Consider the following 18,792-nt stretch of genomic DNA (forward strand, 5'->3'; position numbering starts at 1 on the left):
AATCTTTAAAACCAACATACTAGCAAACCAAAATCAGCAGCATATGAAGAGGATTATATACCACAACCAAGTGGGATTTATCCTCAGGATGCAAGAGTAGGTCAACACTTGCAAATCAATGTAATACACCACACTAACAGAAGGATGGGAAAAACCCACATCATTATTTCACTAAAATGCAGAAAAAGTATGAGGAAATCCAATCCCCTTTCACAATAAAAGCACTGAATAAACTAGGAACAGAAGGGTACGTCCTCAACATGATGAAGGACATATATGAAAAATCCACACTAAAATCATACTCAATGGTGAAAGACTGTAAGGATGTGCACTTTGCCACTTCTATTCAACACAGTACTAGAAATTCTGACTAGAACAATTAGATTAAAAAAAAAGGAAGGAAGGAAGGAAGAAGAGTGAATGAGCAAACAAATTAGAAAGAGATAGTTATTTCTGTTTGCAGATGATAGGCATGATCTTCTACGCACAAAATCCTAAAGAATCCACATAAAATACCTATTAGAGCTAATAAATTTACCAAAGTTGCAGGCTACAAAATCAACACACAAAAACAGTTGTATTTCTACATACTAGCTCTGTACAACTTGAAAAGGATATTAAGAAAAAAAATTCCATTTAAAATAGCATCAAAAGGAATAAAATACTTAGGAATAAATTTAACAGAAATGAAAAGACTTGGGGTGCCTGCCTGGTTCAGTTGGGAGAGCATGCGACTCTTGATCTCAGGGTTATGAGTTCAAGCCCCATGTTGGGTGGGTGTAGAAATTACTTTAAAAGAATAAAAAACCTTAAAAAAAAAAAGGAAGAAATAAACACTTGAACACTTAAAAATTACAAAACGTTACTGAACAAGATTAATGACAACTTAAATAAATTGAAAGACACAGCCTGTTCATGGATTAGATGTTTAGATGACAATACTACCCCAATTCATATACAGAATCAATACAATCCCTACCAAAATCTCTGTGGGGTTTTTTTTTTTTTAATCCAGAAATAAAACAACCCTCTGAGGGGCACCTGGGTGGCACAGCAGTTAAGCGTCTGCCTTCGGCTCAGGGCATGATCCTGGCGTTACGGGATCGAGCCCCACATCAGGCTCCTCTGCTGGGAGCCTGCTTCTTCCTCTCCCACTCCCCCTGCTTGTGTTCCCTCTCTCACTGGCTGTCTCTCTCTCTGTCAAATAAATAAATAAAATCTTAAAAAAAAAAAAACAACCCTCCGAAAATTCCTAGGGAATTTTGAGCTACCATAAACAGCCAAACAATCCTGAAAAAGATTGAAATGGGAAGACTCACATTTCCCAATTTCAAAAATGACCACAAAGCTATAATAATCAAAACAGGATTAGAATGAGGATAAAACAGACATATAGACTAATGGAATAGAATAGAGTACTGAGAAATAAATCTTATATGGTCAACTGACTTTTAACGAAGGTGTCAAGACCATTCAATAGACCATTCTTCAACAAATGGTGCTGGGAAAACTGGATATCCACAAACAAATGAAGTTAAACCTTTTCCTTATATCATATATAAAAATTAACTCAAAATGCATCAAAGACTTGAACTAAGAGCTAAAACTATGAACTCTTGGAACAAAACACGGGGGGGAAGCTTCATTACACTGGATTTGCCAACAGTTTCTAAGTATGACATCAAAAGCACAGATACCAACAATAACAAAAAACAGATAAAGTGAACTTAATCAAGCTTTAAAACTTTTGTACATCAGAGTACACTATCAAGAGTGTGAAAAGACAACATGTAGATGGGAGAAAACATTGTAAAACCACACATATGGTAATGGTCTAGTATCCAGAATATACAAAGAACTCTTACAACTCAACAAAGAGACAAGCCAATTGAAAAACTAGTAAAGAACTAGAATAGACATTTCTCCAAAGATGATAAACAAATGGCCAAAAGGCACATGAAAAGATAGATACTCAACATCACTCAGCATCTGGGAAGTGCAAATTGAAATCATGAGATACCACTTTATGCCCACTCGGATGGCTATTCTCAAAAACCAGAAAATAACAAATGTTGAAGAGTATGTGGAGAAATCGGAGCCTTTGTGCACTGCTGGTGGGACTGTCAAACGATGCAGCTCCTAGGGAAAAGTTTGGTGCTTCCTCAAGATGTTAAACCTAGAATCACCATATGACTGAGCAATTGTACTCCCAGGTATATGCCGAAAAGAACTGAAAATGGACTCAAACAGATACCTGTATACTGGTGTTCAAAGCAGCATTATTTACAATAGCCAAAAAATGGAAAGAAGCCAAATGTCCATCAGAAGATGAACAGATAGGGGCGCCTGGGTGGCACAGCGGTTGAGCGTCTGCCTTCGGCTCAGGGCGTGATCCCGGCGTTATGGGATCGAGCCCCACATCAGGCTCCTCCGCTAGGAGCCTGCTTCTTCCTCTCCCACTCCCCCTGCTTGTGTTCCCTCTCTCGCTGGCTGTCTCTATCTCTATCGAATAAATAAATAAATAAAATCTTTAAAAAAAAAAAAGAAGATGAACAGATAAACAATATCTGGTATATCCATACAAGGAAAAATTATTCAGTCAAAAGAAGGAATGAAGTCCTGATACATACCACACACAGATAAACCTTTAGAACATTATACCAAGTAAAATAAGCTGAACAAAAAAGGACAAATATTGCATGACTCCACTTATACAAGGTATCTAAAACAGGCAAATTCACAGAGACAGAAAGTAGAATAAAGGTTACCAAGGGCTGAGGGAAAGGAAAATGGGGAGTTATTTACTCAGTATAGAATTTCTGTTTGAGATGAAGTAGTTCTGGAAATAGTGATGGATACACAACACAGTGAATGTACTTAATGCCACTTAAATCAAACACTTAAAAATGCTTAAAATAGTAAATTTTATATTATGTAAATTTTACCACAATAAAAAACAAGTGGGAGAGAAAACAGGTGTACTATCAAGTGCCCAACACAGCATCTGACACACAGGAGGTCCTCAAGAATAGGTACCGAATGAGGGCGCCTGGGTGGCTCAGTTGGTTAGGCGACTGCCTTCGGCTCAGGTCATGATCCTGGAGTCCCAGGTTTGAGTCTCGCATCAGGTTCCCTGCTCAGCAGGGAATCTGCTTCTCCCTCTGACCCTTCCCCCCCTCATGCTCTCTCTCTCTCTCAAATAAATAAATAAAATCTTAAAAAAAAAAAAAAGAATAGGTACTGAATGAACACATCATGTCTAACACTTAATTCCTCATTATTTATCATCTTAAATTTTTCTGAGGGTTTACATAAGAGATGGTACATTACGAATGTGGTTAAACCAAAATCAGAAGCAGAACAAAAGTACCAGCAATTGGGGGATGAAAAGGCATGAATTTAGCCTAATATAGAGAACAAAACCAAACTAAAAGCAGAAATAAAAGGGCGCCTGGGTGGCTCAGTTAAGTGTCTGCCTCCAGCTCAGGTCATGATCCCAGAGTCCTGGGATCAAGCCCCGCATCAGGTTCCCTGCTCAGCAGGGAGCCTGCTTTTCCCTGTCTTGCTCCCCCTGCTTGTGTTCTCTCACTCTCTCTCTGCTAAATAAATAAAATCTAAATAAATAAAATCTAAATAAATTGAATGAATGAATGAATGAATGCAAGAATAAAAGTGTCAAATGTGCCATCACTTGAATTCTGTGGGTCTTTTTCTCCTACCAGTTCCCAGTCCCAATGAGGTTTCTCTAAGTTTATTTTCAACTAAGCATATCCAATATAAAGACACCTTACAGTCATCACTAACACCCAATGACAGAGTGTTCACTGTTTCATGGGGAAAAAAAAAAAAGAAAGATGAGACTCTTACCATCTCATAAGCAAATGTTTCTTGTCTGCAAACCCGATCTATTGTTATGGTTTCTTCCCGCTGTTCCATAAGCCTTTTTCTAACCCTATTAGAGGAATAAGAAAAATCAAACTTCAATACTTTTAATGGGTCTCTCAAGGGATCTTTAATACTTAACTTTTATTTGAATTAAATTTCTTTTTTGAGAGAGGGAGAGAGACAGTGGCAGGGGCAAAGGGAGAGGAAGAGAGAATCCCAAGCAGGCTCCAGGCCCAGTGATCTCACAAGTCTGAGATCATGACCTGAGCCGACATCAAGTCAGACACTTAACTGACTGAGCCACCCAGGCGCCCCATGAATGAATTCTGAACTAATTTTAGACTTAGAGCTAAAAGACGCTGTAAAAATAGTACAGGCTGAGTCTGCTTCTCTCCCTCTCTCCCTGCTCTCCCTCTCTAAAATAAATAAATCAATCTTAAAAAAATAAAAGAACTGCCAGCATAATAATTTTTAGGATTTCTATCCAAGAAGAGAGGACATCTTTCAATATTTTCAAGTCTTTTTCCAAGTCTTCCCAGAGTGTTTTAAAAATTTTCCTTACCAAGGCTGTTACATATTTATTGTTGAATTTATTCTTAAGTATTTAATCTTCTTTTTGACTATTATAAATGGGACTTTTCTTCACCAATATGTCCTCTAATTGTTTAGTCTGTATATATGAAGGCTATTTTTTTTTAATATATATCAATTCTGTATCCTGCTCTTACACTAAATTCTGGTTTTTCCTGTTTGTTTTAGCATTGATTTCTTTGGAATTTTTCAGGCATACTATCATATCACTGACAGAGCTAGTTTTTCTTCTTTATCGACTCTTATCTCCCTAATATTTCAAATTTTTTCTTTATTATAGTATATGTTATGGTTAACTGTCATCGGAGATTATGACTACTGAAAGCTCAAATTTTAGCATTTTTTACCAATAAAGTGCTTACTTGAAGTATATCCTTTTCAGACATTAAACTACTGCACACTTTAGTATAAACATAACTTATAGGATGCCTGGTGGCTCAGTCGGTTAAGCTTCTGCCTTTGGCTCAGGTCATGATCCCAGGGTCCTGAAATTGAGTTCCACGCTGGGCTCCCTGCTCAGTGGGGACTCTGCTTCTCCCTTTCCCTCTGCTACTCTCCGCTGCTTGTGCTCTCTCTCTCTCAAATAAATAAATAAAATCTTTAAAAAAAAAAAAAAAAAACTTTTACTGGTACTGAGAAACCAAAAAATTCATCTGACTCGCTTTATTGCTATATTTGCTTTATTGCAGTGGTCTGGAACTGCCCTACAAGATCCCCAAGGTATGCCTGTATTTAATGAGTTTTAAAATTTCCAAGTAGAATGGTGTGATTTAAAAAAAAAAAAAAAAAAAAGGGCACCTGGGTGGCTCAGTCTTTAAGCGTCTGCCTTCAGCTCAGGTCATGATCCCAGGATCCTGGGATTGAGCCCCACAGAGCCCCACATCGGGCTCTCTGCTCAGCAGGGAGCCTGCTTCTTCCTCTCCAGCGCCCCCCACCCCCGCCCATGCTTATGTTCCCTTTCTATCTCTTTCTGTCAAATAAATAAATAAATCTTAAAAAAAAAAAAAAAAAGAATCCAGTTTAAAAAAAAAAGATTGATTTATTTATTTGAGAAAGAAAGAGAATGGGTGTGCCAAGCAAGCCTGGGGAAGGACAGAGGGAGAGGGAAAGAGAATCTTAAGCAGACTCCCAGATGAGTGCAGGGCCCAACGTGGAGCCTGATGTCACAACCCTGAGATCATGACCTGAGCAGAAACCAAGAGTCGTACACCCACAGAGGGGAGGGGGGTGGGGGAATGGGATAGACCGGTGATGGGTAGTAAGGAGGGCACGTATTGCATGGTGCACTGGGTGTTATACGCAACTAATGAATCATCGAACTTTACATCAGAAACCGGGGATGTACTGTATGGTCACTAACATAATATAATAAAAAATCATTAAAAAAAAAAAAAAAAAGTCGTACACCCAACTGACCAAGCCACCAAGGTACCCCTAGAATGGCCTGATTCTTGTTTTTTTAGTAAACTCTAGTTTTATTATGTTGTGATCAGAGTGTTATAATATTTTCTACTTTATGGATGTTAATGTTTTGTGGCCTAATATACAATCAACTTTTGTGGGTGTGCCATGTATCAGCTCATACATTTTAAGTATATAGATCTCCATAAGACACAGCCTATTGATCACATTGTTTAGAACTCTCATTTCTTATTTTTTTACCATTTGTCATTAAAGTGTCCTACTGTGAGTTGCATCTCCTGTAGTTTTGTTTTATAAAGTTAATCACTACATTATTTGGTGTGTGTATACATACATATATATGTGAATATGTGAATATATGTGTGTGATGTGTGTGTGTATTCCAAAGGAGTCTATCTTAATTGGGGTTTATGGCTTTTAGCATTAAAATGTGACCTTTGGGGGCACCTGGGTGGCTCAGTGGGTTAAGCGTCTGACTCTTGGTTTCAGCTCAGGTCACGATCTCAGGGTCCTGGGGTCGAGTCCTACATTGGGCTCCCTGCTCAGTGGGGAGTCTGCTTCTTCCTCTCCCTCTGCCCTGCTCCCCTGCTTGTGCTCTCTTGCTGTCAAATAAATAAACAAACTTTTTAAAAAGTGACCTTTGTCACATTTAATGTTTTAGGGCTTGAAACCTATCCGTCTCACATCAGGACAGCTATAAGCTGTTCAATTTTTCTTTCCATTTATCTGGTACACTTTTGTCCAATCCTTTAGTTTTCTCTGAATCACTTTATCTTACATATGCCTATTGCCCATGCAAGGTTTTTGTTTTGTGAGCCAAACCCGTCTTAGCAGGTTGTATAGGACTGATGCCTTCGGTCTCAATGCCATCACATTTTCTAACTCATGTATTTTGTTACGTTAGCTCTTTTGTCCATTATGACATGTGTAGTTTTGCTTGTCTGTTGTTTAGAAATTGAGGAGGGTTTGTTATTTGTATTTTTGTTCCAGTGATTACCTTGTACTTACAGATTTTTAATACCCTTCATTACCCATTTTCTTATTTAATATTTTACTAAGTTTGTCAAGCTTTTTTGTCAGTATTAAGATGTACTTATTGCCTATGCATTATCTTCTTCCTCTTTTCTCACCCATTTTTTTAGCTACAACATTCTAATTTGTTACAATATACGATATTTGTATAGTAGCCTTCCACCCTCATCCTTACTCTATTAGTCCTTTGGTGAAAATTTCCCCGTCATCATTTGGTTGGATGAAGCTAATCCTTGAGTATATTCCTCAGAAATAGCTCGTGGGTAACTACCCAATATCCTGTGTATTAAAATTTTTTTCTACAGCCTCGATATTGCAAGACATTTCAACTAGATATAAAATCCTTGCTTTCACAGAGCTTTTTAAAAAAAATCCTGCTCCACTGTTGCCTTCTCTGTATGTTAGTTTTGCAAAGTTAATGCCATTCTAATTCTTTCACCTTTGTACATTACGTGTTCTTTTTGCCTTAGTGCCTTGATCCTTATCTCTTATCTATCTTTATCTCTGAAATCTAATAGTTTTATTAGGATATGTCTCAGAATTGATAATTTTGGATTAATTTTCCTAGATACCCAGTGGGCCCTTTTAATTTGTAGATTCAGCTTTTTTTCTAATCTGGAAAATTTTTTAGACTAAATATTAATTTTGTTCAATTGCTTTGTTTTCCTTTCTTAAGGACTCATAATATACTTTTGTCTTGTTTTCCATTTCCCCCACTTTCTCTCACTCAATTTCTTTCTTTACATCACTTGCATTCTCTTGACCGTATTCATGCCCTTCATTGCCTTTTTTTTTTTTAAAGATTTTATTTACTTGTCAGAGAGAGAGTGCGTGCACAAGCAGGAGAGCTGCAGGCTGAGGGAGAAAGAGGCTCCCCTATGAGCAGGGAGCCTGATGCGGGACTCAGTCCAGGACCCTGGGACCACGACCTGAGCCGGAGGCAGACCCTTCGACTGAGCCACCCGGGCGTCCCTTTCATTGCCTCTTATTAAAATTCCATTTGCGTCTATTCTGCTTCAGTTATCTCATAATTCATTTGGGAAATTTCTGTCTTTTTCTTCTATTATCTGAGTTCCATCACTTTTTTTTCCCATTTCTCCTTTTTCTCATCATTTCTGAAATCAAAATTTCAGATCCAAACTGGTTTTTCTATCCTCAAATGCTTGTTTTAGTATATTCAATTTTATTTAGAATGTAGACTTACAGTTTTCTTTTTTTTTTAAACATTTTATTTATTTATTTATTTGACAGAGAGAGAGAGAGAGAGAGAGACAGCCAGCAAGAGAGGGAACACAAGCAGGGGGAGTGGGAGAGGAAGAAGCAGGCTCCCAGAGGAGCAAGGAGCCCCATGCGGGGCTCAATCCCAGGACTCTGGGATCACACCCTGAGCCTCATGACTCAGCCACCCAAGCGCCCCGACTTACAGTTTTCTTGTTTCCTAGTTATTTCCTGGGAGAAGGAGATTTCCTCAGCTGATTTGTATAAACAATTGTTTCCTGATTTTCTGCAATAAATTCCCTGTGGATTTTATTTCTTCTTATTCATTTTGTGATACTTGTGGTGGAAGAGGGTTTATAAGATTCCTAGTTTAATGATACTCTTTTCTGTCATTCTGACAAAACCCAGGTAACTAGAGTGTTTTTTCGTTTGTTTTTGTTTTGGTGGTAGGGAGGGTTGAGTCCTTCAATTCTGTGGTTCTCTTTTTCTTGCAGGATTCTGAAGTTTCCCTTTTATATTCTTTATTTTTTATTTATTTATTTAAAGATTTTATTTATTTATTTGACAGAGATAGAGACAGCCAGCGAGAGAGGGAACACAAGCAGGGGAAGTGGGAGAGGAAGAAGCAGGCTCACAGCGGAGGAACCTGATGTGGGGCTCGATCCCATAACGCTGGGATCACGCCCTGAGCCTAAGGCATACGCTTAACCGCTGTGCCACCCAGGCGCCCCCCTTTTATATTCTTTAAATGGTGCACTGAGCAGTGGTTTGTTGGCCAGCAAAGTGAGAGGAATGGGCAGACTTAATGAACTTGCTATTGTATTAAAACTAATGTTGCTGAAGCTTTTGGGATGACAGATAAGCTTCAGTAGTACCCATGTAGTAGCAAGGATTGCTCCTGTTCCTAGGAATTACAATCTTCAAGCAGCTAAAAAATTTCCAAAATGCTGATAACAAGTTATTTAGCTTGGTATGACTCAAAGACAGCAGCATGTTTCAGAGGAGAATCGACCTATTTCAAGTGCTTTTTTTTCTCCTTACAGGCATAAAATGAGCCCAGCAGCTCCTTTATTAGACCAGGGGGAGGGGTGCTAGAAGTGTATTTTATTCGTTTTATGCCATAATAAAGGGGTCATGTATTTAGATTTTGTTTTTTTTTTTAAGTTATTGGTGGAGAGAAGAAAGGAAGATTTAGAGAAAGCACAGAGATATAAATTTTAGCATTTGGCACAGACCTAATTTACTTGCAGTACTGTTAAGATTAATGTTAGTCATTAATAAATACAGTAGTTTCAAAGTACATCTAAATAATCCCAGCAGAGAGGCGCCTGGGTGGCTCAGTCGTTAAGCGTCTGCCTTCCGCTCAGGGCGTGATCCCGGAGTTCTGGGATCGAGCCCCACATCAGGCTCCTCTGTTGGAAGCCTGCTTCTTCCTCTCCCACTCCCCCTGCTTGTGTTCCCTCTCACGCTGGCTGTCTCTATCTCTGTCAAATAAATAAATAAAATCTTTTAAAAAATAAATAAATAAATAAATAATCCCAGCAGAATAATGCCATACTGACTCCTTTTATATTAGATTATACATAAACTTCCTTCCACATTTCCTGTGGAAGGGACTAGAAGACAACCAAGGAGATTCACATGATCTAGTAATAGAAAACGGCCAGGTGAAACAACATATAAAGTAACCTGAAAATTACTATTCAACATGGCTTAATAAAATCATTGTAAGCCAAAAAAAAAAAAAAAATTCATTATAAGCCAACTGGTAATTTATTAACCATAACAAAAAAGTTTGCTTTGTTTATAATTATCAATCTCGGGGCTCCTGCGTGGTGGAGTTGGTTAAGTGTCCAACTCTTGGTTTTGGCTCAGGTCATGATCTCAGGGTCGTGCTATCAAGCTCCATGAAAGACTCCACATGCTCAGAGTGGAGTCTGCTTAGATTCTCTCCCCCTCTCCTTCTGCCCCTCCCCCCCAAAATAAAAAAGAAATCTTTAAAAAAAAATAGTAATTATCGATCTTTTTTCAGCCAATTGCTAAAAAATACTTCCTCAAGTTTATGAAGGTTTCATTTATTCTGCTCACTCTACAAATATCTACTGACCTATTATGTGCCAAAGTTCCAGGAACTGGGGATACAACAGTATATATGACAGACACAGCTTATGGAACTTTTAAGTCTAGCTAGGAAGACAGAAAATTAAACAAGTATATCACAGGTGTGATGAATATTTTAATAGAGAAGTACAGGGAGCTACAGGAACATAAAACGGGACCTAAATGGGAGTCCACGGTCCTTCAGTGCTTGAAGGATGAGAAGTCAGCAAGACAAGAAGGATAAGGAGGCGTGAGTGTTCTAGGCCAAGGCCTGGAGTGAGCACATATTCCAGAAACTGAAAACTGTAGTGTGGCCGAAGCACTGCAGACACAGAGCTGAAAAGATCTGCAAGATCCATTGGCCTTTGTGAGCCACTGAATAACTCTGGACTTTTGCCTAAGAGCCAGTGAAAGCTCTAGACACAACCAGATGTGCATTTTAGAAATATCCAACTCGGGGCGCCTGGGTGGCACAGCGGTTAAGCGTCTGCCTTCAGCTCAGGGCGTGATCCCAGCGTTCTGGGTTCGAGCCCCACATCAGGCTCCTCTGCTATGAGCCTGCTTCTTCCTCTCCCACTCCCCCTGCTTGTGTTCCCTCTCTCTCTGGCTGTCTTTATCTCTGTTAAATAAATAAATAAAATCTTTAAAAAAAAAAGAAAGAAAGAAATATCCAACTCGTCAATCAACGATAGTAAAAGAGCACCAGTGGAAGCAAAACAGCACAATAAGCTTAAGGGCAATACACAGATGGAGTCTGGACTCTCAACGAGTTTTCAAGAACTCTGGAAATATTACAAGAAGAGTTCTGGACATTGTAAGTGAATCTATTTCCTAAGTGAGGGAGACAGGTTGTAGTAATGTGGAAAGGAATCTTATGGCCTCAAATACAGAGTTTTACATGGGAGAGGGGCCTCCTGAGCCATTTGAAAGAGAAAGTGGTTGAAAACAAATCTGGAAAGGCAGATCTGGGCTGTAGGTGGAGGCCTACGTAAGGAATCTGAAATCTGTCCCAGAGCAGAGGTATGGCCATTGGCAATATCTCAGCAAATGAGCACGCTCAGGTGGTAGCATAGATGAATAAATCAGAAGAAAAAACTGGACGTAGGAGAGATGGGAGGCTTTCATGGTGCTCCAAGTATCACTAATGTAAACACTAGCAGTGGGGATAAGGGAAACAGATTTGGCAGCTATTTTTTTTTCAAAGATTTTATTTATTTATTTGACACAGAGAGAAAGAGAGAGAGAGCGCGTACACAAGTGGGGGAGGGCAAGCAGAGGAAAGGGAGAAACAGACTCCCTGCTGAGCAGACAGCCTGAACATGGGGCTCCATCCCAGGACCCTGGGATCATGACCTGAGCTGAAGGCAGATGCTTAACCGACTGAACCACCCAGGCACCCCTGATTTGGCAGCGATTATAGAAGAAACCAAGATGGAGTTGAAACACCTAAATTTTCAAGGGGGACAACAGAAAGGGTAGGGTCAAGGATTACAAAAAGATGAGGTGGTGTGAAGTAAGTGGGCTACAAACTGGAAATTGTAAATGTCACCATTACATACACATTTTCTCTGTAGCACTATCACAGCACAGTGTTTCTCAAAGTGGGACTGGCAGACCAACACTGATCTGAGAGCTATTTGTTATTCAATCAGTACAGACAATGAGAGTAAGCATTTAGAAACATTCACAGCAATATGAATTAGGAACCTGAATGTGAATAGTAATTTTACTATTGAATTTAACATGTAATTAGAAGTAATAAATGAATTCAATAAAGTTGCACGATACAAGATTAATGTACAGAAATTGATTGCATTTCTATACACTAATAATAAAGTAGCAGAAAGAAAAATTTTAAAAAAAAGTTCCATTTACAATTGCAGATTTATTCCAGAAAGAATAAAATACCAAGGTATAAACTCAACCAAGGAGGTGAAAGACCTGTACTATGAAAACTATAAACCACTACTGAAAAAACTGAAGACAACACAAACAAATGGACAGATATTGCAAGCTCATGGTAAAATATCAATACTACCCCAAACCACCTACAGGTTCAAGGCAATCCCTATCAAAATACTAACAGCGTTTTTCACAGAGCTAGAACAAATAATATAAAAATTTGCATGAAACCACAAAAGACCCGCAACAGCCACAGCAATCTTGGGAAAGAACAAAGCTGGATATATCACAATCCCAGATTTCAAGCCATACTACAAAGCTGTGGTAATCAAAGAGGATAATACTGGCACAAAAACACACATAGACCAATGGAAGAGAATAGAAAGCCCAGAAATAAACCCACACTCACACAGTCAATTACTCTATGACAGAGGCAAGAATATACAATGGGGAAATACCAGTCTCTTCAACAAATGGTGTTGGGAAAACTGGACAGCTATAGGCGAAGGACTGAAACTGAACCACTATCTCACACCACACACAAAAAATAGACTCAATAATGCATTAAAGACCTAAATGTGAGACCTGAAACATAAAACTCCTAGAAGGAAACATAGGCAATAATCTCTTAGACATCAGTCTTAGCACTATTTTTCAAGATGTCTCCTCAGGCAAGGGATGGGATGCCTGGGTGGCTTAGTCAGTTAAGTGTCTGCCTTTGGCTCAGGTCATGATTCCAGGGTCCTGGGATCGAGTCCCACATCGGGCTCCTTGCTCAGCGGGGAGCCTGCTTCTTTTTCCACCTGCTGCTCTCCCTGTTTGTGCTCTCTCTGACAAATAAATAAAATAAAATCTTAAATAAATAAATAAATAAATAAAAATAAACTACTGGGACTATATCAAAATAAAAAGCTTTCGCATAGCAATTAAAATCATCAACAAAAAGGAAAACTACTGAAAGGGAGAAGATATTTATAAATGACATATCCAATAAAGTGTAAATATCCAAAATAAAGAACTTATACAACTCAACAGCAAAAAACCCCAAATAATCCAATTAAAAAAGACAGAGGGCCTGAATAGACATTTCTCCAAAAAACACATAAAGACAGCCAACAGACATATGACAAGAGGCTCAACATCATTAATCATCAGGGAAATGCAAATCAAAACCACCAGAAATATCACCTCAAATTAATCAGAATGGTTAGAATCAAGAAGACAAGAAATAACAAATTTTGGCGAGGATGTAGAGAAAAGGAACCCTTGGGCACTGTTGGTAGGAATTAAACTGGTGCAGCCACTGTGGAAAACAGTATGACGGTTCTTGAAAAAAATAAAAATATAAATACTATATGACTCAGTAATTCCACGACTAGGTATTTACCCAAAGAGAACAAAAACCCTAATTCCAAAAGATATACGCATCCTTATGTTTACTAGGGCATTACTTACAATAGCCAAGATATGGAAGCAACTCAAGTGTCCATGGATAGATGGATAAAGGTGTGGTGTGTGTAATGGAGTATTACTCAGCCATAAAAAAAGAATGAAATCTTGCCATCTGCAATAACATGAATGGACCTAGAGGGTATTATGCTAGGTGAAATAATTCAGACCGAGGAAGAAAAATACTATATAATTTCACTGATATGTGGAATTTAAAAAAGAAAACAAGCACACAAAAAGCAGAAAACAGCCCCATAAATACAGAGAACAAACTGATGGCTGCCAGGAAAGGTGGGAAGAGTGGCAAAATGGGTAAAGGAGAGTGACAGGTACAGGTTTCCAGTCATGGAATAAGTAAGTCATGGGGATAAGAGGACAGCATAAAGAATACAGTCAGTGGTAATGTTAACTGGTATTATGAAGAGCTAACAGATGGTAGCTACACTGGTGGTAAGCATAGAACATACAGAGCTGTCTGATCACTACGCCCTCCACCTGAAACTAATGACACATTGTATATCAACTGTATTTCAATAAAAACAAATTCAAGGGGCACCTGGGTGGTTCACCCAGTTGAGCATCCAACTTTTTTTTTTTTTTAAAGATTGTATTTATTTATTTGACAGAGATAGCGACAGCCAGCGAGAGAGGGAACACAAGCAGGGAGAGTGGGAGAGGAAGAAGCAGGCTCACAGCAGAGGAGCCTGATGTGGGGCTCGATCCCAGAACGCCGGGATCACGCCCTGAGCCGAAGGCAGACGCTTAACCGCCACCCAGGTGCCCCGAGCATCCAACTCTTGATTTCAGCTCAGGTCATAATCTCAGGGTCATGAGATTGAGCTCTCCATCCATCCTGAGGGTGGAGCCTGCTTAGGATTCTCTCTCCTCCTCTCCCTTTGCACCCCACCCACCCCTGCACAAATGCTCTCCACCCCCCCCAATTCAAGATAATGATATACTTCAAAAAATGAAAAAAATAAAAAGCATAATGACCTGGAAATCTGGAAATTTGTGTGGGGGGGTAGTTTTCTTTAATAAAGTCTTTTTAATCTTCAAAAAATACTACTAACCTAAAGGACTTTTATTGTGTTTGTCTTTTAATTCTATTTTCCTAGTAATTCACTGGTATCCTATTTCACAAAAATAGGAATCTGTCAAAAATTAAAAATCGAAAACAAAAGAATACAGTTTGAAAGACACTATCAGTATTTGGCTTGTGCTGGAATCTAAGTAGATTAACTGTAAACACACATTTAAAAATAAACACAAAAATAAGTGAAAATAAACAAAAAACAAATCTGAATACAGACTGGACATTAGAGGTTATGTATTTACTGTTAATTTTCTTAGGTACAATAATACCACTCTGATTATGGAGGAGAATTATACTTAAGGGAGCTACACGCTGATATATTTAGGTCTGAATTACGATGTCTGAAACTTACTGAATGGTTCAGCAATAGAAAAAGACTTGCAGCAGGTTATCCGAAACACGCAGAGCTAAAGCAAATTGGGCCAAATGTTAATGGTTGGATTTAGGGGGTGGGATGATAACATTACGTACTCTTAACTTGTGAATGCTATAATGTTGAAAAAAGATTTAAGTAAGTACTACACAGTAAAAGTTAAGTCTTCCATACCCCAAAGTCACTAGGTCGGTATTCTCTGGGACGACATCTGGATCCTCACCCTCCTCAAGGCACTTCAGTTTATCAAGGCTAAAACATAAACAAAAAGGAAAAAGCAATCACCCATCTTGTCCACAGCGAGTCAGGTTTGTTAAATACATCATTAAACAATTACGAAGTCAGATAAAATCCAGTAGGCGGGGCTCAGAGGAGGCCGGAATTCAAGACAATGATATCTTTGCGGATTTTCTACAGAGAAAGGATACATGGCCGATTGATGTATGGCGGCCAATATGGTTAAACGAAGAAAGAGATCGTTAAAAGTTGTTTTTTTTTTATATTTTCACCCCCCATAAAAGGCACTTTGGGGGGAATATTCGGTAACAGCATACCTGCAGGTCCCCAAAAAGAACCACAATTAATCAAAGGTTTTAACACTCCTCTGGTTAAATCCCTTTTCAGCCTCATCATTACTAAGGTTCCTCCATTGTCAAAGTGTCTTGTCAATGGCAGCTACACACATCGCCGTTACTAAATGCTTTTCTACATTAACAAGCACTTAAACAATTAACCAGTAGAAAAATTAATCTTTTATGCAGCTCTCTCGTTCCTTCACTCCAACTCGCAGAAATTGTGCATTCCTATCACGGGACTTCTCCCGGGGTTCCAGGAAAGCTCGGGCAGGTTGAAAGCTTTGAAGGGCGGTCCTCCTCCTACCCCTGCGAGTACACCACATGCCCTCCCAAGGATGAGTCCCAGGGGAGCGCAGGAGCAAAGCTGCACCCAGGTTAGCTCCAAGCAGCAACAGCCTCTCGGCTCCGCACTCACCCGCACACCGTCCGCAGCTCGGCTGCTGCCTCCAGGCTGCAGCCCAGATCCCGGGCCACCGCAGCATCCTCCTGGCCCCAGTCCGCGACCCCCTGCCTCCCCGGCAACGCGGATGCCTGTGGCTCCTTCAGGGACAAGTCCCCTTCCCCGCGCAACCGGCCACGCCACAGCTCCCCGAAAGCGCCCACATGGAAAGTACGCGTGTTTAGCTCCGGAAGCTCGTACTCTGGAAAGTTGCTGCTCCCACTGCTGGAGACTGGGTCCTGCCTGCCGTCCATCCCGCGACACGCTGGGCCACCCCGACTGCCTTCAGCCATGTTCGCCCCACTCCTTTCCCTGCAAAAGCCGGGCTATCAAGACCTCGCGGAGCGTGATGGGACTTGTAGTTGCACCGGGCTCGGTCTGAAGAGCCGCGGGGCTGAGTGGGACAGCTTCAGACACTGCATTTCCCAGCAGGCACCAGGCCGGGCACGCCCCCGGGCGCGGCACCGCTAGCTTCCGCGCGCAGGGCTGAGCGCATTGTTCTCCGCTCGCGGCGATGCGGCGAGCGGTTGATTGGGCTCTCGGTCCCGGGTAACCTGTGTTGTTGCGTTCCGGTTCCCCACGGTTACGTAGCATCGCTCTCTGCTAGGTGGGGCGGCTTCTGTACGCCCTTCGATCCGGTTCATTGCCGTTGCTCGGCCCGGGATGCAGGACTTTTCCTTGGCCCCCGGGTTCGTGCGCTGCGCTGCTGCCTCAGTGTCTTACAGCTTGAGAAGACATGGGCGGCGAGGGTTGAGACCACGGATACGGCCGGCCCTCCAGATCCTGGTCGTTAAAAAAAATCTCCCCAGCAGCCTCGAGTTCTTGTGTATATATGTAGGCATTGCTGTACACATTCACAGTAGTGTTTATTGAGCATCAACTGTGTATCATTAGCCGTACATTATTAACCCTGATGTACATTTTTATTTTTAAAAATCATAACCTTTCCAGGCAGGGATTATCATGCCCGTGGTACTATTGAGGAAGGAGTTAACTGCAAGGAAAGAGAAGCAGGATTGTAACTGTCTAGCTTTAGATGGAGCTTTTCCCGTCTCTCAGAGACCCCAAGGAGGGAGCAGGACAAACAGAAAGAGCGCTGGTTGGTTATTTATTTATTGGTATGTTATTCACACATCATATACTTAACCCATTTAAAGTGCTCGTTCAATGGTTTTTAATAATCGATTTGAGACTATCTTAACCACTCCAAAAAGAAACTGTACCTTTGAGCTATAGCCCCCAATACTCTCAACTCCTCCAGCCCTACCCAACCACCAATCTTTGTCTATAGATGTACAGATTCTGGACATTTAGTGTAAAAGGCGTGTTTATGTGGTCTTTTGTGATCAGCTTCTTTCACTTAGCATAATGTCTTCAGGGTTTATCCATATTTTGCATGTATCTACTTCATTTCTTTTTATGGCTGAATAATATTGCATTGTGTGGTACATCACATTTTGTTTACCCATTCATCAAAAAGTTGTTCCTACGTTTTGGCTATTATGAATAACACTACTATGAACTTTCATGTATAAGTTTTTTGTGCAGACATATATTTTCATGTCTTTCATATATATGTATATGTTAACTATGTTAAGCCATGTGAAGAATTGCCTGTTTTCCACAGTGGCTGCCCCATTTTACACTCCCACCAAAATCGTATGCGGATTCAGATTTCTCCACATCTTTGCTATTATCTGATTATAGCCATCTTAGTGGGTGTGAAGTAGTATCTTGAGGTTTTGGTTTGCATATCATACCTAATGATATTGAGCATCTTGGCTTATTGACCATTTGTATAACTTCTTTGGAGAAATGTCTATCCAAGTCCCGTGCCAATTTTTTTTTTGAAGATTTAATTTATTTATTTGACAGAGAGAGAAAGAGCATGCACAAGCCAGGGGAGCGGCAGAGAGAGAGGGGAAAAGCAGACTCCCTGCTGAGCAAGGAGCCCGATGTGGGGCTCCATCCCAGGACCCTGGGATCATGACCAGAGCCGAAGGCAGACGCTTAACCAACTGTCCCACCTTTGCCAATTTTTAATTAGGTTATGTGTCTTTTTATAGGAGTTCTGGTATTTATCAATATATTGTTATAGGAAACATCTGTTGTTTTTGTCCACCAAGATTCTTACAACTGATCCCTACTCCTTTTGGTCCTCCTGGGGCAGCCAATCATAGAGTCCTTCCCACTCTGCCACAGTGATTGGTTCAAGGATGAGTAAGTGGATTCAATTAAAACCAAGCAGAATCCTCTGAGGATTGATCTATAAACTAAGAAACTCTTCTTCTATTCTGAAGACCTAAGCATGTGCCCCCAGATAGCCTGTATCAGCCAGAGGAAACCTTAAAAGAAGGAAAGCCAAGACTTCAAAGAAGTCAAAAGGTAGAGAAGGAGAAAAGTCATGTGACTTAGAATATTGCGGCTGAGGCCATCTTCCTCCCCCGCCCCCACCTAGCTATTATGGAAGCCTGTAATTGTTTTTATTTTAAGCTAGTTTGAGTTGGATTCTTTTATTTTTTTTAAGTTATATTTATTTATTTGAGAGAGAGTGAGCATGAGTGTGGAGGGGAGGTGGGGGGCAGAGGAGTATGGGGTGCATGGGGTGGTGAGGGTGGGAGAGCAGACTCCCCGCTGAGCGGACAGCCAACTCGGGAATTGATTCCAGCACCCTGAGATCATGACCTGGCTTAACCAACTGAGCCACCCAGGT

At 40.4% G+C, this 18,792-nt stretch overlaps 1 protein-coding gene across 3 annotated transcripts in view; it reads right to left on the bottom strand.

Moving 5' to 3' along the window:
- SNAPC3 (small nuclear RNA activating complex polypeptide 3) overlaps nt 1-16,419 on the bottom strand; it is a 37,859-nt gene extending 21,440 nt beyond the window's left edge. The window contains exons 1-3 of one of the 3 annotated variants that reach the window (XM_087869629.1): nt 16,056-16,419; nt 15,240-15,317; nt 3,868-3,952 (exon numbers count right to left, since the gene is read on the bottom strand). In XM_087869629.1, the coding sequence (XP_087725755.1) occupies nt 3,868-3,952; nt 15,240-15,317; nt 16,056-16,372 (480 nt within the window). In that variant the 5' untranslated portion in view covers nt 16,373-16,419. The remainder of the gene's footprint in view (nt 1-3,867; nt 3,953-15,239; nt 15,318-16,055) is intronic. The other 2 variants (XM_045780663.2, XM_045780664.2) reach the window with 2 other exon arrangements.
- Nucleotides 16,420-18,792: the final 2,373 nt, after the last annotated feature.

Source organism: Ursus americanus, chromosome 18 (assembly GCF_024610735.1).
Source record: "Ursus americanus isolate L20-20 chromosome 18, mUrsAme1.1.p, whole genome shotgun sequence".
Lineage (NCBI taxonomy): Eukaryota > Metazoa > Chordata > Mammalia > Carnivora > Ursidae > Ursus > Ursus americanus.